Source organism: Phoca vitulina, unplaced genomic scaffold (assembly GCF_004348235.1).
Source record: "Phoca vitulina isolate PV1807 unplaced genomic scaffold, GSC_HSeal_1.0 scaffold1, whole genome shotgun sequence".
Lineage (NCBI taxonomy): Eukaryota > Metazoa > Chordata > Mammalia > Carnivora > Phocidae > Phoca > Phoca vitulina.
The window spans coordinates 21885349-21910566 of record NW_022589704.1 but is presented as its reverse complement, the minus strand read 5'-3'; the positions used below and the strand labels follow the sequence as shown (position 1 = coordinate 21910566).

General features: G+C 37.8%; 1 protein-coding gene across 1 annotated transcript in view; it reads right to left on the bottom strand.

Moving 5' to 3' along the window:
* The window catches only part of ABCA12 (ATP binding cassette subfamily A member 12), a 167568-nt gene extending 143894 nt beyond the window's left edge, over nt 1-23674 (bottom strand). The window contains exons 1-2 of the mRNA XM_032413454.1: nt 23606-23674; nt 9355-9448 (exon numbers count right to left, since the gene is read on the bottom strand). Coding sequence (XP_032269345.1) covers nt 9355-9448; nt 23606-23674 — 163 coding nt within the window. The remainder of the gene's footprint in view (nt 1-9354; nt 9449-23605) is intronic.
* Between the last annotated feature and the right edge of the window lie 1544 nt (nt 23675-25218).

Here is a 25218-nt window from a genome sequence, read left to right as displayed (position 1 = left end):
CACCACCACCAGATGCCCGTTTAGAAAGCCCAGGGTAATCCACATCTTTCAACAGGTGTATTTATATGGTTTGGATTAAGGTAGAGTGGTTGAGTATATCTGTTTATAGATAGAAAACAGCCTGAGAAAATGTACACTAAAATGTTAACAATAGTTATCATTAGAAGGCAAGATTATGCAGGACTTCTGCTTTTTACCATATGCATACTTATAGTACATTATTTAATTTTTAAATAATAAGCATGTATATCTATGACCAGAAAAAACATAAATATGTTATACTTATATATTTAAAACAAAGCTAATTTACTAAAAAGTTCCAATGGCTCCTCATCCTCTCCACAATAAAGTTCAATGCTTTTAGTATTGACCAAATAGCCTCAGCTTCCCACTTGCAACAAAAATCCTCCTTTTCCAGACAAAACAAACTCCAAATTCCTGGCACATCTAACTCTGTCACGTCCTGTGTCCCCACTCATGTTGGTCATTGTCTGTGAGGAATGCAAAGACACTAGTTGTCTAGTTGACAAACTCCTCCTCATTCTTTAAAGCTCATGCTAAGATGTAGGACTTCCTTGTGAAGCCTTTCCTGATATCACAGGCAGTGCTATGGGAGCCACACTGGAGCCCAAGGCAAAAGAAAAGTCAGTAATACTGAGCCTGACTTCATCTAAAATTTTAACATTTTGTTCATCATAGAATTTTAAAATTAATTTTTAAATTTTTTTAATTTTACTTTTTTAAAAATTTTATTATGTTATGTTAATCACCATACATTACATCATTAGTTTTTGGTGTAGTGTTCCATGATTCATTGTTTGCGTATAACACCCAGTGCTCCATTCAGTACGTGCTCTCTTTAATACCCATCTGGTGATGAGTAGTAAAATTAATTTTTGTATTTTAGAATATTGTATTGAAATATGATTATCTTGATTACTGAGATTTTGCTAACCCCTCAAAGTCTGCATTGCATTAGCATCCCCATAGTCCCAGCCCTGATCCCAGGGAAGGTTGTTGGACTCTATCTCCTCACTGATTTGCTTTTGAGCCTATCTTTACTGTGGAATTTTTCACATTGCATATTTATTTATTACAGATTCTGACACACTTATTAACCTCCTATGGATTTGATTGTTCTGAGGGCTCATGATTTTCTTAATCAGCGCAGACATAACAGGTACCCTTTAAATATGTGACAGAGGCAAGAATAAATGTGAAACTATAATCAAGTCTTAAATTTTCTGAGCCTCAGTTTTCTTATATCAAATAATATGATGCCAGATTAGCTCAATGATACTCAATGATTGATGTTATACCCTATACCTATATAATATTATAAATAATATAAATATAAAATATCCAACACTAATACAGCTCTTAATATGTGCCAGGCATTTATCTAAGTATTTAACAAGTATTAACTCATTCAATTTTCACAATAACTCTGTGAGGAGGGTGCTATTATTAGCTTCGATATGTAAATGTGGAAACTGAGGCTCGGAGTATCCAAGAGACTTATTCAAGGCTTGTGTTTGAATCCAGGCAATTTGAATCTGGAGTCTGTGCTCTAAGCCCTTATACTGCCTCTGACAATAATAATAATTTTACATATAAATATGTGACTACATAACCAAAACCAAAAGATTTTATTTTAAATAACCACAGATTTTATTTTTCTTAATGTGAAGATGTTATAAGTCATTCTAATTTGAATCCACAATGAAATTCTAACTGAGTCAAGACCAGCGAATATCGTATGCTATGGCATTTCTTCCATGAGGGCTGCTCTACTCTAAAAATATACACTGGTTCATTTATCAAAGCAAAAGACACAATGTGACCTAATCAAAGAGAATGAGAAAAGTTGAACAGTGAGAGCAACATAAAATGACTAAGGTTTCCTATGCCAGATTTCCTGGGTGGTACTTAGAAGAATGTTTAACGGTCACTCCGGAGAACACACTGTCAGCCAACCATGGAGCCAGACCCTCACCTATGAGCCTGTGTCTGGGCTCTGTGCTCTCAGATAAGTAAAGAAGAGTAAGTTGAACGTTGTTAAATCTGGCTCTTAGCTTCGGGGGTATATTGGAAACATCCACTGATATTGGAGACCTCAGCAAGTGAGATGACAGTACTTGTGAGAATTTTATAAATAATCAATTATTTATCTTTATCATATAGACTTGAGTACTAGAAGTCCCTACCTGAGAGTAACAGGAGCCCCTCTGTTCTTTATGAAGGGAAGGAGAGAGATAAGGAGTGAAAAAAAGAAGACATGTGGCCCCCAGAGACGATGTCAGTGGGGTAGTCACCTCTGGGAAGCTAATAAGGTAAATCATCAGAAGTAGGGATGATGCAGAAAGGACAGGGGGAATAAAACCAAAAGACAAGAAATCTTCCACCGCTCAATCAGTAGCTATTCTTTACTCTTTATTTTTTCTATTATTTTTTTTAAGATTTATTTACTTCTTCGAGAGAGAAAGCACGCGGAGGGGAGTGGGTGGGCAAAAGGAGAGGGAGAGAGAACCTCAAGCAGATTCCTGGCTGACCACGGAGCCCAGCGTGGGGCTTGATCCCACCATCCTGAGATCAGGACCCGAGCCGAAACCAAGAGCTACCCAGGTGCCCCTATTTTTCTACTTGTTAAATTAAGTTTTATTATACTTCAAGATATTTCTGGCTCTCTGATGCAACTCTGTGTACTAAACCTAACAAAGCATTAGTTGAGAAATCCTTTTGTCGTGTTATCTGGCATCAGGGTGTGCACATTGGCATTGCATGAGAGCATGGCAGAACTTCACATTAGGAACAGGGGGAGATGGGCAACTACAACCAGGAGCTGCAGCTGCCCCTATGTAGGAGTGTGCCCAGGCCATGTTCACATTGCCTCCCTCCTGCTGGTTTCCTCCAGCTCGGTGCAGAATGCTAGGGGACATAGTCACAGTCTCCATTTCTCTGAGTTTCACAGAGTTTACCTCCATGGTGCCATCTAAAGGGTCAGTAACGTTTCCAAAAAATATTGTTAACTACTGATTTGCTGATGAAAGAAGTAAATGATGGGGCTTTCGCTGGGAAATTCAAAAGTTGTTCTAACATTTTCTGAATCTTAGGCAAGAAGCAGACTATAAATCTCTCCCACACACAAATTTTCTGTATACATTCACATGAACTCTTAGGTATTTGTGAGGGAAATTCCCAGGTGGATCTACCTGGGGAGGAGTGATGGAGCTTTATACCCTTTTTCTTGCCCCAGTATTAACATTAGAGATATTTTTGATAGCACAGTCAGATTTACCTGGATCTGAGAAGTAGAAACCAAACCAAAAGCAAGCTAACTTATTATCCTTTACCTATATCAGATTCACATTGAGCTTTATTATTATGCATCTCTGGGTGAATTTTATAATCCAATCACTCATATCTTTCAAACTGCACTAAATTCTGAATGATATATTACATTCTTATTTTGTTCTCTCTGGTAGGAATCATGCTATATCTGATATTAGTATGACGCTGTGACATGATTTCTGCTATTAATGTACTATCTGTCTAATGAGTGAGTCGAGATTAAAGCATAAAGCATTCAAAAACCACCATTAGCCCGTACATCCACAAGAGAGATATAAAGGAGAAATAACTGGAGTTTTGAGTGATCAGGGAAGGCAAAAGGGTAAGCCTTAGATGTGAGCTTGCCTTTTGATAGACCAGGAGGAAGAGACATGAGCATGTGTGTCCAAGCGGGAACAAGCATGGGGTGTGTGGAAGATATTCGGACACTGCCTCTCTAGGCAAAGGCCTCATACTGCACAGCACAGTGAACAGAAAGTTGCATGAATCCTGATTATGAAGGTCTTGAAAGTAGGATAAAGGGGAGTTGAAACTTAATAGACCCAAAGAATATTTTAAGGGATTATCTGATGATACACTATGGGAAGAATTAGAGGCTGGGCTTCCAGAGTGCCCCTCCACCTGCAAAATAAAAAGCTGTTGAAGACACACAGGCATAATACAATGAGACCTTGAATCAAGGGACTGCAGGAAGGATGGAAAGGAAGGGGTAACTCCAGGACCCATTTCACAAGATTGATTCTGTCTTGAAGGCTCGCGGTTATGGGAGATGAAGGAACGGGAGGAGTCAGGACTGACTCAGATGTTTCTAACCTGAGAGACTGCATGGTGTTGCTGGCACACGTGAGAATGGGGAAATCGGATGGGGCAACACCTGGCAGGAGATGAATGATGATGAGTTCTGAGCTTCCCAGAACAAAACCTGCATTAATTTTGAGCCAATCAAAATAGAAAAGGAAATTATTTACTATAGGTGCAACTATTACTGTTAAATCCTGAGCATGCTGGAGAGCGTGGTGTACCCCAGAATGGAATCCTGTCCTCATGCATTTGCCATCCCTTCCCTGAAAACATGCCACATGGAAAGTCAGAAGCAAGAGCAGGGCCAGAAAAAGCCTGGCTCCTCTGACTTTCACAACCCTCACGAGTAAGAGGCCTCATTGGCTCTTTCAACATAAAACCACACAATAGCTTCCTCTTAACAATTCAGGGACTGTAGGTATAGCAACACGCAGGGATCCCACAAGCCATCAATTAATAATTTCAATCTTCCTTCTCACATTTTTTTCCTAGAGCTGTTGACAGGTAGAAAAGCTGATTGAGTTCACTTTTATAGCCATGTTCCATCTATGGTAGTGCTAACAGGTGGTATGAGGAAGAAAAAGGAGGTGCTATAAACTGAAATGAGCCAGACCTTAGGATTGCCATTGCTGGGGGACACAACTTGAATACAACTACTGTATCTGCAGGTAAAACTCTGTTTAAAATCCAGGCTCGGGCACATAGTACCCATGTGATTATGGGTAAATTACTTAACATCTCTGTGCCTCAGTTTTGTCATCCCTAAAATTAGGAAAATCATACTACATAGTTTATAGAGATGATGTATTCACTAAGGAAACATATGTGAAGTACTCAGCACGGTGTCTGACACGTACTAAGGTGTTCAATAAATTTCCACCCCTACTATTACTTTTATCGCAACCCTGAAGACAAAAGGTATGCTCTGGAGGTCAAAAGACATGCTGGTCATGGTGATTTGCATTTACCAAAGCTATGGAGTTACATCCAGATGGGTAGTGTTCAGGATAACCCTGTGCTAGCACACATTTGAATGTAATACAACTAGCAGTCAGCTCCTGCCTTCCACCAGCTCATTTTCAGATGTGAGATGGGCTGAATTTCTTCTCTTCGGAGGAGGCGAGGTATTAGGAAGTGATGGCCTCGAGATAATCGGAGTTTAATCCAGGCTATGGTCATACTTACACAGTATCATTTCCATTGTGCTTTTAGTGGTATTTTCAACCACTTGAAAATATTGTTTCTCATTAACTTCATAAAAATGTGACTCCTTATTTGGCAAGACTGCAATTTTTGGAGTCCACTTATCTCATTATGGCAGGGTTTTTTCTGTTCTTAAAAGGTAGTGAGCTCCACAGTAATTAGGAACTGCTTGCCTGCACTTTGTGGGCATGTGCGTGTTGAAAAGAGACAAAGATAACTCACTATGTTATAGCTGGGCTTAGTCTAAATGCGTTTTGGAGGGTGTGTTTTGTTTTGTTTGTCTTTGCTCCTAAGCATGATTTTTCGGCTTTAAAGTTCGCCTCCTGACAAGTCACTGCATGTACAGATTCTAAGAGGTTGGAACTATTTCAAATGTGGTGTCTTAGCCCATTTCTTTATGTGAACGAGAAGCATCCTGGCCCATCTGCCAGGCTTGGGAAGCTTTCCTTACCTGGGACTTACTGTTTGCAGAAGCTAGTTACCGAAGCTGTTTGTGGCGACCCAGAAGGGCGTAAGTGAAGGCAGACAATGCCAGAAGTAAGTATTATGCTCAGGACAGGTGCTCACCTTGGCAGAGACTGCAGCAGCTTCCTTACTCATCAAAAATCCAGACTTCTCCAGACAGTCAATAAAACTACGGAGGGAGCCTTTTGAGTCACTAATTATATTTGTTCTGAATGATACACCAGTCCTACACATCTGCCCAGCTATTCTGTGAGCAGAATGTGCCCACGGGATGACAACTCCTTTCTCACCATAGCTGAGTTTCAGCTGGGATGTAGCCTGGAGTTTCTTCTTCATTTCTCTGTTGCCCAACTAGCACTGAAACAGACACTGTAGCCCAGAAAGGATTTAACTCTGTTAAACAGGACCCAGTTTCCACGATATTACAACTAGTGATTCATGCAGAACTAGTCGGAGAGAAACAGCATTCTCCACTGAATACTAATATTTAGGATAACTCTGATTCATACATTGGCATGCACCCTTCCCCCCATATTTCTTGATTTCATGATAGAGACAGAGATGGGGTGTTTATATTCCTAATCTCTAACTTGTAGTCTACTTTTGTGAAGCCTAAATAATGGAACCTGAGAAATTAGGACTGACTCCTAGATGCAAGAAATGTAAATCCATAAGCTTAAAACTAGAGTCTAGAGCCAGACTGACCTGGGTTCAAATCCTGACACCACCACTTATTAACTGTGCAATCCTGGTCAAGCTACTTAATCTCTCTGTGCATTGGTTTTCTCCACTGTGAACTGAATAATATTGCCATTACCTCCCTAAGTGTCTGGCACATATGAGATCAAGAAATATTTATTTTTATCATTTATTATTATGAACTCATTTTAATCTTTCACTACGATATGAGAAACAAAGAAAAACAACAATAATTTTTTTAAAAAAGAATAAAAATCCCTGAATCCAAACTTTCATTTTGGAGTTATTCCCTCTCTACCACAAGACAGGGAAAAAAGTGTAACTGCATCTATACTAGTTCCAGATTCTCTAATTTGTTATACAGATAGCCCCTTCAATTATAAAATTATGTTTTATACTTGATTATAGGATGAGTTGACATTTTGGACACAATTTGTATTTTGGCTCTCTGTATAAGAGGGTAAAATATGAGACAATAATCTCAAGAACAAGGTAAAGGTAGGTTCCAAAACCTTTCTCTCCTATCCCACATGATTGAATTCTGGCAAATTACATTCTCTCTGGGTCCCAGTGTTCTCCTCTGTAAAGTGAGAGGGCACTTTCCCTCTAATAGTTTTCATGAAGTTCTAATAAAAACAATAAACTATTTTTTAACTGAGTCTTATAAGGTCTGAGAGACTAGCAAAAATACTTCCAATGTTTGAACTTCCCTATAATTCTGTTCTCTCCTACCCACAAACAAAAAGACAATCACCTCATAACTAATTATTATTAGCATATGATCAAAAGACCATAGTAAAAGGTGGTTATTCATCTCCTTCTGGATATTGTGTTTTTGCAGAACCTTTTAAACATTAGGTCTCTGAAGCACTCATCACATGGTTTTTCCAATTTTTTTCTTCATAATTTAGTGGAACTATAAGAGCTCTCCATGATTTTCTCCACAAACCTCTAAATCCCATCAGGTAGCACCAATTAAGACTATTCACTCACACACCTTATATTTCTGTCTTATAAGTTTTGTAGGAGGAACTTATTACATAACTGAAAAATCCTTATAAACAAGAAATTGGTAGAAATAAGTTGTTGAAAGAAGCTAACAAACTCCTTTTGTCACTATCGTTAGTGAACTGATAATTAGCATCTTAAACCAGAATAGTTCAGAGTGTTTGTCCTTATGTGCCGAATGCATTATTTTTGAAGTCCACGCTACTTAAGATAGGCAAGAATACATAAATTTCAACAATATACAATGGACTTAATCTGTTATAAAAACTAATATACGCATAATATGAAGAGAACAAAATTATGCTGCTTTTATAAACAACCTAATAAAATTTCAACAATAATTCTGCATAATAACTTGAGCAAAAGTCCTTTAGAAATGGTAAGGTGCTTTTCAAATGTAAGGAATTATTTATTCTAGTACCAAGAGTTTAAATACTTTACACTAATTGAACTGATGTTCTCTTCCAAATTATTCTATTGTGTATGAATCAAGATTCCACCATGGCTGTCATCTTACTTCTTAGGACTGGGTGATTGAAAAACACTTATTTTTAAAAGTCACTAGCTCATTATTCTCTTTACAAATAATTCAGTATAATCTTCTTTTATATAGCAAATCACCAAAATTTATCTGAAATACAATCTGATTTACAGAAATTTGGTCTACGAGAAGCTTTTCAGAAGATGACTGCTTTGTGAAACATCAAGCATCTCACCTAACCTTCACTCCTCTACCAAGAAAACTGGCTCCAAAGCTTAAGAACAAAAGCAAAAAGAACACTGATCAGATCATTGGGGTTAAAAAACTCATCCTCCTCAGTTTTGAGGACTTCTCTGAGTCTTTCCTGCATCTTCATTCTGGATCCAAAAGAAAGTAATGGCCTGAGTTGGCATTGTGCCCATTTTTGAACTGGGTGATGACAAAGTAATGGAGCTAAAATAGCACTAACTGGAAAACAATGTTCTTTCAAACTAAATGTGTTGATACGTTTGCACCACTCATACCAGCCCTGAAGAGAGGTAAGAGATTTGTATAGTACTCTGCATATCATTTGTTTGGTTGATCAAATACCAGTCTATGGTTTCTGCTACAATACAAAAGTAAAAGATGATCTAGCTTGAGATTGCTACTTGTTTGTGTTGTACATACCATAATGAGCTTTATGAGGTGAATAATAAATGAGTCAAAATTTTACAAAGATTAAAATATATTTTGGCTCCTACATGCTTCATAATTTTTTAGATAAATATTACAGGCTCACCTTTCTAACTGATTCAAAATGCTGGAGAAAAAAACAGGCGAGGTATTTATACAAATACTTCCAAGTGGAAACACAATTTAAAAATTTAGAATAAAACACTAAGGTGGTATCAAAATAAATTTTAACTAGAATCCCAAAATTAGGGGCACCTGGGTCATGAGATTGAGCACCGTGTCAGGCTCCACACTCAGTGAGGAGTCTGCTTGGGATTCTCTCTCCTTCTCCCTCTGCCCCTCCCCACTGTGCACACACACACTCTCTCTCTCTTTCTTGATCTCTCTCAAATAAATAAGTAAATTTTTTTTTTTAAAGATTTTATTTATTCATTTGAGACACAGAGATACAGAGAGAGAGAAAGAGAGCATGAGCAAGGGGAGAGGGAGAAGCAGGCTCCCCGCTGAGCCAGGAGCCCGATGTGGGGCTCGATCCCAGGACCCTGGGACCATGACCTGAGCCGAAGGCAGACGCTTAACCATCTGAGCCACCCAGATGCCCCTAAATAAGTAAATCTTTAAAAAAAAAAAAATCCCAAAATTAGGGAAACAAACAAATCTCATTTACTTACATGTTGATTTTGCTTTTGGAGGAAATTTGGTCCGGGTAATAGCCAAAATTATGAAAATAATGACTGGCCATAAAATCAAGACAAGAGTCCAAAGCTGTAAAATAATGACAGGAAAAAATGTTAATTATTTTACCAAACTAAAAACTTGACAAGAAGTACAACATATAAAATTCCAACACAAACCAGGTATTTGCTTGTAAATACTATTAATTAGAAAGGAATGAGAGATTTTTAAAACTACAAGAGAACTTGAAGTGAACACAAGACTGCTTTCTTCCTTAAAATGAGCTTCTGAAGCCCCCTTTAGAGTCACCTCTCATGACTGTCCCAACAGTGATGATCTTAAAATTCAAATCTTATCAGTAATTTCCCTACTTAAAAATCTTTTAGTTGCTTATTGGATAAGGTTCAACATTCTAAACAGGGCATACAAAACCCCAAAATAATCTCAACCTAGACCTATCTTACCACTTCCAATGTCAGCATTCTACAGTCAGCCATAAAGATTAGTGTACGACATTGGATAATGATTCAATAAACATGGGTAAAGGAATGAATGAATAGGTGGGTCAATGAGTAAACGAGTAAATGGGAACTTAAGGTTCTATGCAGGCCCTCAGACCACTATAAATAGTATCTTGCATCTGCTTTTATCATAGAACTTATACTCTTTTCATCTACCTATCTATATTTTTTTTCTTGGCTTATAATAAATAGGCAATTCTTTTATGGCAGAAACAGTGTCTTCTTCATTTCTGAATTTCTACTGGTACAAAACAGATGCTCAATAAATTTACACTGCATCGAAATTTCTATTAGAGGATTTCACTATAAGACACTTAAGGAGTGGCTTTTCTTCCCATGTAGACATGATTCAGTTCATAAGATGTGAACTACTTAATATTTTATATACGTATAAAACTGGTTCCAGAGCAGTGAAAACTACTTATTCGCAAGAACATCAACTGTGATATGCAAACAGTTACAGTGCTCAAACCAAACCCTACAGAACAAACACTGCCAATGAGTAAGGGACAAGTGGGGTTAGGTAGGGAGGGATAGGTAGGGGGACTACATGACTAGGCTCACCAAAAATTCCCGAAATGCTGAGGCGTAATGAAACCAGAGATAAGGGAATAAACCAGACCACCCTGCCCTGGACGTCAGAGGTGGGTTCTTTTTATGGCAGTCACACTGTGACCACAAAGAATGACCAGATCCCAAAGAAGAAGTAAGCCATTAAAGATGTTATCACCAGTCCTTACTTGAACAAAGACGTCCCAAGAATGTTAAGGCCATGAGCTCCCTGGTCAGTTCTAAATAAAAGACTGTCGGTGGAGGTCCACGCTGGCAACCTTGTCAGGACCCCTCTCACTCCTAAGAGTTTTTTCTGTATCCTTGATTAATAAAGTCCTATCACTTTGATCATTCTCCTTTGTCAACCAGGTTCATTCTTTGACTCCATGAGACAAAAACCTCCCTCTCCAGCTTCACCTATACTTAATAAATTTCAACTTGGAACTATGTTTCTGTCTGGTTATGCAGACTTGTTACCACTTCTCCCCCACTCCCCACCACTTCAGAGACAATCTGCTTCTGACAAATCTCAAACTACTGCCTGAGTCTCTTCGAATCTTCAAAACAATCTAGACCTGTTCAATTGTTGATCCTTAAGTAACTATGAAAATCTCCATTGTGTGTCTACAGCACTGTTGTCCTTGCTGAAAGGCCTGTAACCAACTTCTTGGACTGCAGGTTTAAGGGCAAGTTTTTAGCAAATGGAAGAAGTTGACTGTAGATCTAAGAAATCCTAGGATACTTGATCATAGCTGAAAAGCTCCCAGACAGGCTGAACAGCTTCATCTGTAGCAGTGTTTCTCAAGCATTGATATGCACATCAAATCACCTATGGATCTTAGAAACATGCAGATTCAGATTCAGTAGATCTGAGGTCTGGCAGAGATTCTGCATTTCTAACTAGCTGCAGGTGGGTGATGCTGTTGCTGCTGTCCATGAACCACACTTGAAGTAGAGCAGTTCTAAATGTATGCCACTTGACCTAACTAGAAGGATTGTTTATAAAGTCCTAGAATATTTTTGTTGGCAAGTTCCTTTGAACTAATAGATACAATTCAGGGCATTTGTAAACTTGGATAGGAAAAAAAATTACAGGGCGCCTGGGTGGCTAAGTCGGTTGGGCGTCTGCCTTCGGCTCGGGTCATGATCTCAGGGTCCTGGGATTGAGTCCCGCATCGGGCTCCCTGCTCGGCAGGAGGCCTGCTTCTCCCTCTCCCTCTGCCTGCTGCTCCCCCCCGCTTGTGCTCTCTTTCTCTCTCTCTCTGTCAAATAAATAAATAAATAAATCTTAAAAAAAAAGGGAAAAAAATTACATTTTTATTTTCTCTACCTTTTGATTGAAATTTAGCATTTCCATTAATGATGAATGTAGGCAACAACCCACAATGTTCTTAGAAGTACTTGTGACTTTGTCACAAATAAAAATCACAGATATTTTCAAATCACATTAGTGTTGTTGCAGATACCTCAAAAGTCTGTTTCTACTCATGGTGACATTAAAAATTATAGTAGTTACGGGTTTACCGTATTTATTTATTTAGTGCTATAATAAAGAAATACATACTACCATATCATAAATTTGCTTTATAATACCTTAATGACTGAATTTCAATATAATTGGTTTTATTTGCAATTCTATTTATATTGATTTCAAAGCACTATTCTTAGAAGGACCATAGGCTTTACCAGGCTGCCAAAGACATCCATGGCACAGAAGAGGCTAAGAAGCCTTGATCTGATCCAACTTTCTTTTTTATTCTCTGTGGTGCAGAAGGTTAGCACAGCCTTATCCATTAACTTACCCAAAGTCACATACCCAGTTGGGAAGCAGAACAGGGGATGAGGATCTGAATATCAAGATACTTGGGCTAGATTTTTTTTTTTAATTATCATCCTACTCTGAGGAAAAAATAATGCCTTACAGAAAATATATCAGAAAAATATGAGTGTTATAGAAATATAAGATGTGTTATTCTAGCTTAGTCTCTGATACATTCAAAAATTAGAGTCTGTTCTTCCAAGACCTAGATACAAGTACCATTTTTATTTTATGTGACTTATTTGAAATGTAGACTATAAAGAATTGGGGTTTAAAAATGTAATGTTTGTGGATTTCTTGGCTTTATATTTGAAGTCATAGTAATTCTTAAAAAAAAAAAATCATCTGAGTAGGTTTAGTGCCCCATAGTTACTTTCAGGAGCATCTATTCATTTTCTATAGCAACCTCATGAGAATTCAGTGAGCAATTGAGACCAATTGTACCAACGCAAATGTACATTCACATTCAAATAAAGGGCGTATGTTGTGGGATATCTTTAAATTGTCTTTCAATTGATCTAATTTGATGGTCCCATGAGGATAAATTTTGATAAATCTTGAAATTAATTTTAGACATGATTTAAATCCAGACAAAAATGCAATCTATATCAGAATAGTTTAAGAAATTTGGACTCTATTATAGGTAAAAACTACAGCAAGCCTATAAGCAATCTATTATCAAAAGATTTCCCCTGGGATTTTTAGGTCAGAGAGGTTTGGAGAACATTTCTGCATACTGCATTTTAGAAGGATAATAAACACAAAGCCCTCCACACGGTGATCTTGGGAATGTTAAGGTTGACAAGTTAATCACAAAAGCAAGAAATAAATAAAATTTAAATTTTCATAGCAGCAGGATTGCTCCCAACACCATTCTAAATATTATCATAAACAACCTAGAAGCAAATGCAGTGTCAAGTATCCAAATACTAAACCAATGTGCCATGACTCATTTTTGTTTGTTCGGAGAAAGGGCTGATATATTGATTTTACGCATATAGATACTGGGGCTACTTGAAAATTAAGGGAAAAGCAGTTTTCAAAAGTTTCATATTTTTGCTAATATTTTAATTATCTCACATTTGCCTCTATACCTCATTTGTGTTCCACCCCCTACCCCGCATTCTTGACATCTAAAGGCATATGCACACTGAGTAGTTTAAAATTCCTTAGTGGGCTATGGCATTTGTTTCTTATTTCTCCAGGGTTTATTTTCCACTGAGATGTCCCATTCTGTTCTCTTTCTCTTCCCTTTCCCTTCCGGAACAATTCAGTGCCTGAAAATCCTTTCGCTGAGGCCCAGAGAAAGGCTAGTCCACACTAGGACTGAAGGCACCACAATAACACAGGGAAGAAGGTGGGTCCCTAACAAGGTGAAGAGAAAACAGACAGTTCAGAAGTCAAACATGGGAGGTCAAAACCCAGATGGGGTAAGGAAGGTTTCTATTCAGGGTAAGAAGCAGGTGATTGGTTTCAACACGGGGAGGTAGACCAAAAAAGTAAATACATTATCCATAAGAGGAGCCAGGTTTTTCACTATCCATCAGCGGAATTATTAACATGAAAAACAGGAAAACAAGAGTGCTATAGTGTTGGGTTAGAATTAAAGATATGGGTATGAACACCTGGTTTCCAAAATGCATAAAGAGATAAGAAACATAGCTATAAATTTGTGGGTATAACTTATTTATTTCCTTTTTTTCTGGTTTCAGAAAAGTTGTTTCTACCTCATTGTGTATTTTCTCTGTCCCAACCCTGGAAATAGCCACGTTTCCAAGAAACCCTAGCTTCTTTAAGTAGACATCTGAGAGCTAGGTGTGCTCGTTGCTATTAGAGTGTCACTGTTTCCAAGCCTGGCCAAAGCTACAGAATAGATGTAGACACAGAGATAGATGATAGATAGATAGATAGATAGATAGATAGATAGATAGATAGATGAAAGAAAGAAAGAAAGAAAGAAAGAAAGAAAGAAAGAAAGAAAGAAAGAAAGAAAGAGAAAGAAAGAAGGGTGATAGATACACTGCTTAGAGAATGTCAGAAAATGATGGGGAGAGGTGCCTGGGTGGCTCAGTCGGTTAAGCGTCTGCCTTTGGCTCAGGTCATGATCTAGGGGTCCTGGGATTGAGTCCTGCATTGGGCTCCCTGCTTGTCAGGGAGTCTATTTCTCCCTCTCCCTCTGCCCGTCACTACTGCTCATGCTCTCTCTCTCAAATAAAAAAAAAAAATACAATCTTTAAAAAAAATGAAAATGTGGGGGATGTCAATAGGACACAGATACCAGCCTATCACAAACTCGAGCATCAAATTTGACCCACTGGCCAAGTTTAAACAGTAAGAAAATATTATGACAATAAAAAATTACATCTAACTGAATAAACTAGGAATCTGGGAATCTATGTAGGTATAAATACATAAACAAATAGATAAATTGGAATTTTAATGAGGAATGGGATATGTACATAGTCTCAAAATAGTTTCCCCCCAAAATGGGACAAAGGGACATCATGTACCTCCTGAAGGTGTAAGAACACAGCATCATTTCTGTAGTATTCCTGCCAAAGATAAATAGCCAGAGTCTAAAAATAAGGAGACAACAGACAGTCTACAAAACAACTAGTCTTAAATGTTCAAAATGTGTGAGGGTCATGAAAGTCAAGGAAAGACTAACCAACTGTTACAGACTGACGGAGACCAGAGACATGAAAACTGGATGCAGAACGTGATTCTGAACTGGCATCTTTTGTTATAAAAGACATGGCTGGGACATCTGATGGAGCCTGAATTGTGTCTAAAGATCTGATGGTGATATTGGGTTGTGTAGGTGAATGTTCTTGTTTGTAAATTAGGGACACCAAAGTGTCCAAGGTAATGGGGCATCAGTCTCAATTGGCTCTAGAAAGAAAGTTATTTGTACTGTTCTTGCAACTTTTCTTTAAATTTGAAATTGTTTCAAAATTTAAAATTTAGAAATTATTTTTAACATAATTTTTAAAAATCCAGAGCCAAATTTTAAAAGACAGCGAAAGAGAAAAGATGAAGAGCCAAGAAAAGAGATAAAAAACAAACATGTTTCATATTCGGGAACCCTATCCCATTGCACAGAGGGGACAATGTTTGGGAAATTAACGGTGATGGCTATATACATTTCAATGACCTTGAAGTCAGAGAAGCCATCCACTCAAAATCTCAAGTTTAAATCGTAAGAAATTCCTTGAATGAACCAAATATAAATTAACTCGAAAATTTTCATTTAGAGCCAATCTGTAATACCTATTAACTAATTTGAATTACCTAGTAGCATTTGCCTCTGCATTTGTTAAGAACTATTGTTTCAAATCTTTGAAAACCTCTCAGATCTAATTTTCTGAAAAATTTGAGCAAAGCACATAATTTCGGCTTTAGGGAATTCATATACCATTACTTTGTCAGAACCTTTTATTCTAATTACTGCTGGCCCATCTGATTCTATTTGTGTCCATCATTTTTATTACTCTTAAAAATCATTTTCACTGAAAGTAAATTAGAAAATAAGATACAGGTGAACTTTAAATTGGTAAGTGTTACCATATATTTAAAACTTTGAGGAAACTACTACTATTTGAATGCTTTTAAACAGGGCATCCACGCTCTAGTCTTCATCATAAATGTCACCATTCCCTACTGTCTTATGCTTGGCGCACATCACACAGTCATATTACTTCTCTTTCCTGTACAGACATTTGAGTTTGTGTCCCTTGCACTAGGGTGGTTTGAAGTTGGTTGTGTCTGAAATGAATGATACTGAGTATCAGTACAATCTCCAAGATACAATGGAGATTCTTTTGCCTAATTCTGAAAATCAATAAAAATAAAATGTTTCAGATGAAGATTTTCCATTCCCTTTCATGGAATTATGGTCTTAGAGAGTCTTACATTCATAATACAATAAAAAATTATTGGGCACCTACTGTGTACCAGATACTGAGGATGGAGCAATTAAAAAATTCAGTCTTTTAAGGAAGGAAAACATTAAAAAAATTATAACCAAATGTAATAGATGATGCTAATACACAGAACGTAGAGTGCAAAAGGAAGATAAAGGAAGGGGAACTAAGTCTAAAACCTAAAAGATGAAAAAGGGTCAGGCAGAAGAAAGGATATGCGTGTTGGATGGGATGTGAGAGAGAAGTGGGAGTCTTTCAAGCAGAGGAAACATATGGGTGAAGACCCACAGATGGGAAAGAGGGTGGAATATTCCAGAAAAGAAATGTCTAGAATTACTGGTATATCAAAATTTAGGGAAAACATCTTTGCCATATGGTTATTCAGCTTCTACCTGAATGCTTCCAGTGACTAGAAGTTCACTATTTCAAGAGACTTCGTTGTTGGACAACTCACATTGTCTGATTTTTTTTTTCCCTCATAACAAGGTGATATCTTCCTTCCTGAAACTAACACTCATTCATCTTAGTTTGGCCCCTTTTTCCACATGAGAATTCTGCAAGTATTTGAAGAGAGACAGAGTCCCCTTTCCTTTGGGGTACCAATGCCAGTTCCTTCAACAATTCTCCGATAATATGATTTCAAAATATCTTCCCCAGGATGAATTCTTGTCAAGTGGTCTTATAATTAGTATCAGTTCAATATAGTAGTCCAAATGATAATAGCTAGTATTTATTGACAGCTTAGAATGTGTATATATACAATGGAATATTATGCAGCCATCAAAAAAAAAAAAAAAACGAAATCTTGCCATTTGCAACGACGTGGATGGAACTGGAGGGTATTATGCTAAGCGAAATAAGTCAATCAGAGAAAGACATGTATCATATGATCTCACTGATATAAGGAATTCTTAATCTCAGGAAACAAACTGAAGGTTGCTGGAGTGGTGGGGAGTGGGAGAGATGGGGTGGCTGGGTGATAGATATTGGGGAGGGTATGTGCTATGGTGAGCACTGTGAATTGTGTAAGACTGTTGAATCACAGACCTGCACCTCTGAAACAAATAATATATTATATGTTAAAAAAAAAAAAAAAAGAAGATAGTAAGAAGGGAAAAATAAAGGGGGGGGGAATCGGAGGGGGAGACGAACCATGAGAGACTATGGACTCTGAGAAACAAACTGAGGGTTCTAGAGGGGAGGGCGGGGCACCTGGGTGGCTCAGTTGGTTAAGTGACTGCCTTCGGCTCAGGTCATGATCCTGGAGTCCCTGGATCGAGTCCCGCATCGGGCTCCCTGCTCGGCAGGGAGTCTGCTTCTCCCTCAGACCCTCCCCTCTCTCATGTGCTCTCTTTCATTCTCTCTCAAATAAATAAATAAAATCTTTAAAAAAAAAAAAAATAGAGGGGAGGGCAGTGGGGGGATGGGTTAGCCTGGTGATGGGTCTTAAAGAGGGCACGTATTGCTTGGAGCACTGGGTGTTATACGCAAACAATGAATCATGGAACACTGCATCAAAAACTAATGATGTAATGTATGGTGATTAACATAACATAATAAAATTAAATTAAAAAAAGGGAAAAAAAATTTGCCAATGGTATCAAACTAAAAAAATAAAAAAAAAAGACTGTGTAAGATGCTATGTTAAATACTTAACATGCATTATCTTATTTAATATAATCACCTCATTTCCTCCTGAAGATGGGAAATCAGAATCTTAAAGAGATTAAATAAGCCTTCATTCCATAAGCCACTAAATGGCAAAGCTGGTATTTGAACCCAGGGAGCCTGGCTTTAGCACCTGAACAGTTAATCATTAAGCTGTGTGTTCAAATCACTACAGGATATAGTACTAGCTCTCTTTGATCACTATACTTTTATTAGTTCAGTGTGTAAGAGCACTGAAAATCATTTAAAGGTTTTCCTGTAACCTAGAATCATAACTAAAAAATGATTGATTGATTGATTGATTGATTAGAAAGAAAGAGCGCAAGTGGGAGGGGCAGAGAGAGAGAGAGAACCCCGGGCGGACTCTGCTGAGTGCAGAGCCCAAGGTGGGGCTCATTCCGATACCCTGAGACCGTCATGACTTGAGATGAAACCAAGAGCCAGATGCTCAACTGACTGCACCACCAAGGCACCCCTAGAATCATAACTTTTTATTACAAGCTTCAATTGCCCAACTTTCCACATATAAAGTACATTGTTTCTTTTTCCTTTCCTGTTCCTTTTGCATTGTCCCATAAATCAAGAATGACTGTTACTTGAAAGAAGATTCCAACATTCACATTCTGAAGTAAGAGGTTGGTATTTTACATCTGGAATAAACCTTAGTTCCACCCCCAAAACAAGCAAACAGAAGTGGCAGAGCTCTCTGTTAATTGGGCTTTCTGCTACTGAACACTGCCATCCATAGAAATGACTCATCAAAAAACTGGGATTGAGGACATTTTTCTGAAATCTATACTTACAGATTATAATGTATTTTGGAGATTGGTAAATTTTTTTTTTTAAAGATTAATTTATTTGAGAGAGAGAGATAGTGACAGAGATAGTGACAGAGAAAGTGAGAGAGAGCAAGAGTGGGGAGGAGAGGGAGAAGCAGGTTCCCTGCCATTGCGGGGCTCGATCCCAGGACCCAGGGATCATGACCTGAGCAGAAGGCGGACACTTATCCAACTGAGCCACCCAGGAGCCCCTTGAGATTGGTATATTTTCTATGACGCATATTAAAACAAAACCTTTTATTGGACTTTAATTTTTCTATTGCTCTCATTTCTAAAACATCTTCATCTCATTTGCTTTTTGTTTGAGAGAGAGAGAGAGTGTGCCATTGGGGGTGGGCGGGTAGAGGGGCAGGGAGAGAGAATCGTGAAGCAGGCTCCAAGCTCAGCGCTGAGCCCAACACGGGGCTTGATTTCACAACTGTGAGATCATGACCTGAGTCAAAATCACGAGTTGGATGCTTAAGCGACTGAGCCACCTAGGCACCCCTCATTTGCTTTTTATTATTTTACTAAACTAACAAAATGTGCATGTCTGCTATACGGCAGGCATCAGTATCAACAGGTAGATCTAAATTTTTTTTTAACAATTAAAAGGGATTAAGGGAATAAATGGTATAGATCTGGAAGAGGTAAACGGGCCTGGGGCATTTGATCAGGTATCTGCCTGAATTGTTCAGGACCTAGTTTATTTTAATCCAATTTAGAATTAAATTTGTGATTACAGTTTAATCCTAAATTGATTTAGTCAAAACATTACTTTAATGCATAGACCAACTTCTCTGAAATTTTGAAGCTGGCACTTCCTCTTTCTCTAGACACTGTGAGGGGATGTTATATGAGCAAGATGGGGATTGGGGAGGAAGTATCAAACTTTAGCCAAAGGGTTAGAAATCAGGGGCACCTGGGTGGCTCAGCTGGTTAAGTGCAGACTTCTGATTTCAGCTCAGGTCATGATCTCGGGGTAATGAGCTTGACACCCTCCCCCGCCCCGAAAAGGGCTCCACACTCAGCGTCAAGTCTGCTTCTCTCTCTCTCTCCCTCTGCCTCTCTCCCCATTCACGGGCATGCTTGCTCTCTTTCAAATACATAAATAAATAAAATCTTTAAAAAAAAATAAAGTGTTAGAGATCAGTCAAGTTGTGGGAATGTCTGTGATGGAAAAACTGAGCTAAAGTGCGACCCCCTAGCCAAACAGTTAGATTAAAATAAACAGCTCAAGGTAATTTTCCTTCTTTAGTCGTAAGTCTGGGATTAGATTCTTCTTCTGTCCTAAGTCTGGAATTCAATTCTTCTTGTATGGAGATTTGAAGTCAATCCTTGATATGCCTATTTAGAATTCATCTTCTTAATGAAAGATAAACTCTGATCTTGCACTACCTAGTCTTTCATCCTGCAGTCTCTGCTGTGCCAGGACTCAGTTTCCTATCATTAACTAGCATCGCATTAGGTGAGCCTCCCTGTTGCTAACCATCTCCAGCGGAATGTATCTTCACGTCTGTATTATTTCTAGAATTAAATTACAAGCCCAGCGGGGTAGCAACTGCGTCTAATTGATTTTCTGTATTACCTAACATTTCTGTTGGTGCTTAATGTATTTTTTTCAGACTCCTTTAGCATTCTTTTTTTTTTTTGCCATATAATTGAGAACTGTTGTAACCACTAATACTAAAAAAACAGCAATATCTAAGGCTTCCTTAGCAAACATGATCTCTTCAATGGTGAGCTGAACTCTGAGTAGGGATCCAAGAATGTTGGAAAAGGAAACTCATCAACTCAGTGGCAATAGGGAGGCAGCAGCAGGTAGTGAAAAGAATAAATCTTTTTTGGGGGAAATCTGACTTTGAGTCCTTAAACTCATTGTGTCACCTCGGATAAGTCCTTTGAACTCTCTGGGGCCCTGTAAAATTAAGGCAGTTAGATAATCCCAAATATTTCAGAATTCTGATGTTTGATTTTATTAAAAAATTAAAGAGAAACATTTACCCTCAGAACAATTTTGAGGGAGGTCACCTCCAAAATCGAAGATCCTGCCTTTATTTTTTTGTAGCCAAACTCAATATTTAGCTTATCCCATTATCTTTCTATTTCTTAGACTATATAGGTGTTTGAAATTCTTTTTCTCACTTTCTATTCTAGTATATATTTTTATATTTCCTCAGTAATCCCCCCTCTAATATTTTTACTATTTGTTTTTCTTGTTTTTTTTTCTTGTATGTCATTTGTTTCTCCATTAGTAGATTCCTAACTTCTTCCTTTACAGACTATCCTTCCCACCATCTTGCTTTGTGATAGAATCTCTTAAAAACACAGTGGAGGAGGATGTCTTGGTAGTGATTATTCTTTAACATTCACTAAAGACTATACATTTCCAGTGTCACACAACTTCATTTCTATTTTCCTGGGTATAAAACCACATTTTTAAGGTATCATATTCGGAAAGATTATGAGAGAAATAAAAACACTTGCATTTTAAATAATTGCTTGGTGGATGACAAAGTCTGGTTGCTACATACAATGTCCTCTCCTCAAATTTATATACCTCTTCTTTTCACATTCTCTTTTAATTTGTTTACATTTTCTCTTTTCACAATTTTTTTTCTTTTCACCTTCTTTTATGTCTTTAATCCTAACTTTCCAACCTCTTGACTGTCTCATCCTTTCCTGTTAACACTACCACACGTATATCCTTTCCACCTGTGTCCTCGAGTCCTCTTTCCAAGAGCAGAAAATAGAGTTGGCCTGAGCCAACCTATGAGAAGAGATGTACCTTTCTTTGCCCTCCACCTAGAATTGTCTTTCCTTTTCCTTTGGGCACCACTATTTTCTAAAATGGGCACCACCATTTTCTAAAGGTCTCTTGTGTCCCTCTAGTTGGTCATAATGGATTCAAGTGGGCCTTCTGTATTTCCCCAAATTCAGGACTATTTCTGATTTCATTTCCTGCAACCAACACTTAACCTGTCCTGGGTCTCAAGGTAGCCTTAAGATCTGAATCCTCTGATGTCCCCAAATGAACTAATAGATCATGTATTCTCTTTCCTTAGGCAAAAGTATAATTACCAGGGGCTTTTTAGGGATTTTTGACCACATAAGAATAATACAAGGTATCATGGTGAAAATGTTTTAGCATGCCTGAATTCCATCTCCTTTAAATATGCCATATCCGGCAGAAATTGACTAAAATGGAGAAAAACACTAAAGTGGAAAATTGATATACTAGCTACTTTACAGATAAGAAAAGAACTTATTAAAGTTTCTAAAGATAAAATTTCTCAATGAAAAAAATATATTCACCTGAGGGTTTTTTTTAAATTTTTAGGTAAAATGGAGTTATAAGGAAAATATACAACCTCAGCATTCAGTTTATCAGCAACAACAGATATGTTTTCAGTTCCTTTCTGCTTTTATTTTTAATAGTGAGTTTTCATCACTTAAGAACTACACTGTATATAAATTTCTTCCTCTCTCCCACAATCCCTTCTCCTGGATTTCCTTTCACATTACTTTGAATAAAATATGACACACACATCACTCCAAATCCCTCTATAATCTATTTGCCAAGTGTCTCACCATTTGTAAAGCACTTTGAAATACAGTGGCACATTTGGTTCTTACCACTCTGTGAGACAGATATGGTAGAGCCTGGGCCTATTTTGCAAAGAGGAAAACCAGTGCTCAGAGAAATTGCTATGCTACTCAGGTCATACAATTTCGAGAAGCAGAACCAAGAACCTAACTCTCATCTTCTGACCACATCCACCTATCCAGATTCTTTTCCTGCTGAATTCCACATAGAACCTACCATGGAATAATTACAGCAGGTCTTCTTTTGTGTTGTTTCCAACTGAAAAGGAACACTAATGATTTAATTAAAAATATTAATGATTTAAAATTTTATGTCCAAACCACACCGTGCAATCACATAACATCTTATGATTTTAAATCCTACATTCACAAAGGTGAGTGAACATTCCTTCTCTTTCTCAATATATACATCAGAACACTTAAGTAAGGTGTCAGGCACAGCCAGCAAATTTGGAGTGAGATAAGGTACATGGATGAAATGTTGGTTTCTAGGACCACATTATCTGCATGATATTTATATTATTCATTGAGGCTGGGAATTACCACTCTAAAATGAAATATATGGAGTGTCTTTTTGAATTTCTCTGGTTTTCAAACATTCTTCCGTATATGTGACAACCCACAGAAGCCAATTCCTTTCTCAATCTCCCTACACCCTATCTGATGAGGATCTAATAGCTAGCTTTGTAATTTAAAAAGCAAACATGAATGTAAGAGCACAAAAAAGATGTTGTAATAGAGTAGATAGACGGTAGCCGTAAAGTTAAGTGATTGAATAATACTCTTGAAGCATGGCACATATATTGACTCTTGTTTGGCATTTCTAGTAAATAATTTTTAGGTACTGAAATTTCGTAGAAGCTTTTCTATACCAACAACCTTCAAACTATTTCCTTTCTATATCTTAGTTTTCAAACAAGCTTTCCATCACTTTTGGTTTTCAAATGCATTTCTCCCCATTTATTATTCCTTTCATCTGATATTTTTCTTCATCTCATTTTTAACTAAATTTATTAAGAAAAGTTCTGAAAGCATTTTGACCTGAAACCTAGAATTCAACACTAGTTCCAACTCAACCAGCAACAAAATTCATCCTTTTCTTTGCCCAGGACATGTCCTGGTTTACCCTTTTAACTTACTGAAATCAAAAGGCAGGTTTGGGAGTATGTTTAGACTTGCCCCATTAGCTACAATACAGATTCAAGATGTTTTCTATGTATCTTATTCCTGCTTTAGAAAATGGCTTAAAACTCTTCTCTTGTTACCTCTCATTAACATCACGTTTTAGGATTGCCTGGAGTATTGCCCCTGGGCAACCCCCCTTCCCTTTTTCTACTTACCGGCTGCCTTTTGACACCTAGCCAATTTTTCCAGATCAGGACCCGAAGCTGATGAAACTGGGAAGCCATCCTTCAAACACCACGAACAAGAGAATTCCCCTCTTTTCCTCCACCCCACAGAAGAATTGCTACCCTGTCCAACTTGCTGTGTCAATGGGTCAAAGCCTTTTCACGGCATAACTTTCCTGAGGGCTGGGTAAGAAACCCACAGTTCTGCTGCTGCTGGATTTTTCCTTTGGCTTAATCCTTGAGCAGGGAGCACTTCTCAACCAGCTCTTATCATTCAGATAATGCCCTACTGTAAAAAAAAAAAAAAAAAAAAAAAAGCTGAACCCACACCTCCTACTCTTCATGAAATTAACTGCCTATCCACACCTTCCTGAAGGTGTCACCTGCATTGGACACGTCATGAGGAATTAGGTGGGACTCTTGCCAGGCCAGTAGGACTTGTCCTACATTCTCTCGCCTTCTTTTCTACATAGTGTCTGCTGTAGCAGACGCAGGACACATAGCATTTTACAGACTCTGGGCCCAGTGACTCATAATATTTAAATTGTCATTAAGATGTTTTAGCTCAATAAGGCCAGAGCTCAGCTAAAACACTCTGAACCTCAATCCATGGAGAAAGTCTCAATTTTTAGCCTAAAGTTGAGTTGAATGCTTTGATTTGGAGGGAAGTAACTATGTTGGCTAAGTTTCACCTTCTGTTACAATTTACTAGGTTAAACAAATTGCAGAAAATAAAAGGTAGGCTGTAGGTGGCATAAATGGCATACAATGGATTCCCTCATTTGGGGGATGGGGGTTCATGTATCCATTATAGGAAAGCCACGTTGTTTTAGGCTTTTATAATTAAGGAAGACACAGGCTGACACAGGACATCACTGAATTTATGATATAGCAGAGTTCTAATGCACTTGAATATCCAAATCAGTAAAAGAAATCTATCATAAATTAGGAGAAAAGAGAAAGGCTCTATGCTTACATTATTCAAGATATTTTCTAATTAAGTAATTTTAATTGTGATTTCAGGATACATGTGAAGGAGAACTCTGGCATAAAAGTTTCCAGGAGTAACCTTGCTTAAACACCTTAATGACAACCTATTCCCTCTGATATCAATGCCTCCACAATCTGGCTCCAGCCAATTTTTCAATAGTCTACTACAAATGTTTGACTGCTTGCCAAACTCATATATATTACAATGTGCAAACATAGCTGTTTTCTGGTCCTTGACTTGCTTATGCCATCTCTTCTACCTGGGATAAACTCCTCCCTCTCTAAGCTTCTACCTCTCGATATCATACTCAGGTTGACATCTTCCATGATGCCTTTTAAGAAATACCCTTAGGATATCCTCTCGCTTGCCTCTGAATCCAGCATAGTTCTTTGTTTGTATTTCTCTCAAGGACCCTGCATTTCTTATTTTTCCCACTAGATTGTCAGCTCTTAAAGATCATAAACTATTTTATATCAAAATACTTCAGAATGATTAATGGTCATTAACTGCTGCTGAATTTAATTGAATATTGAGCCAAGGCTAGTGAAACTCTCCTTTGTTCCTTACACCTTTCTATGACTGATCCAGGTTCTATTTGTGAAATCAGTAAAAG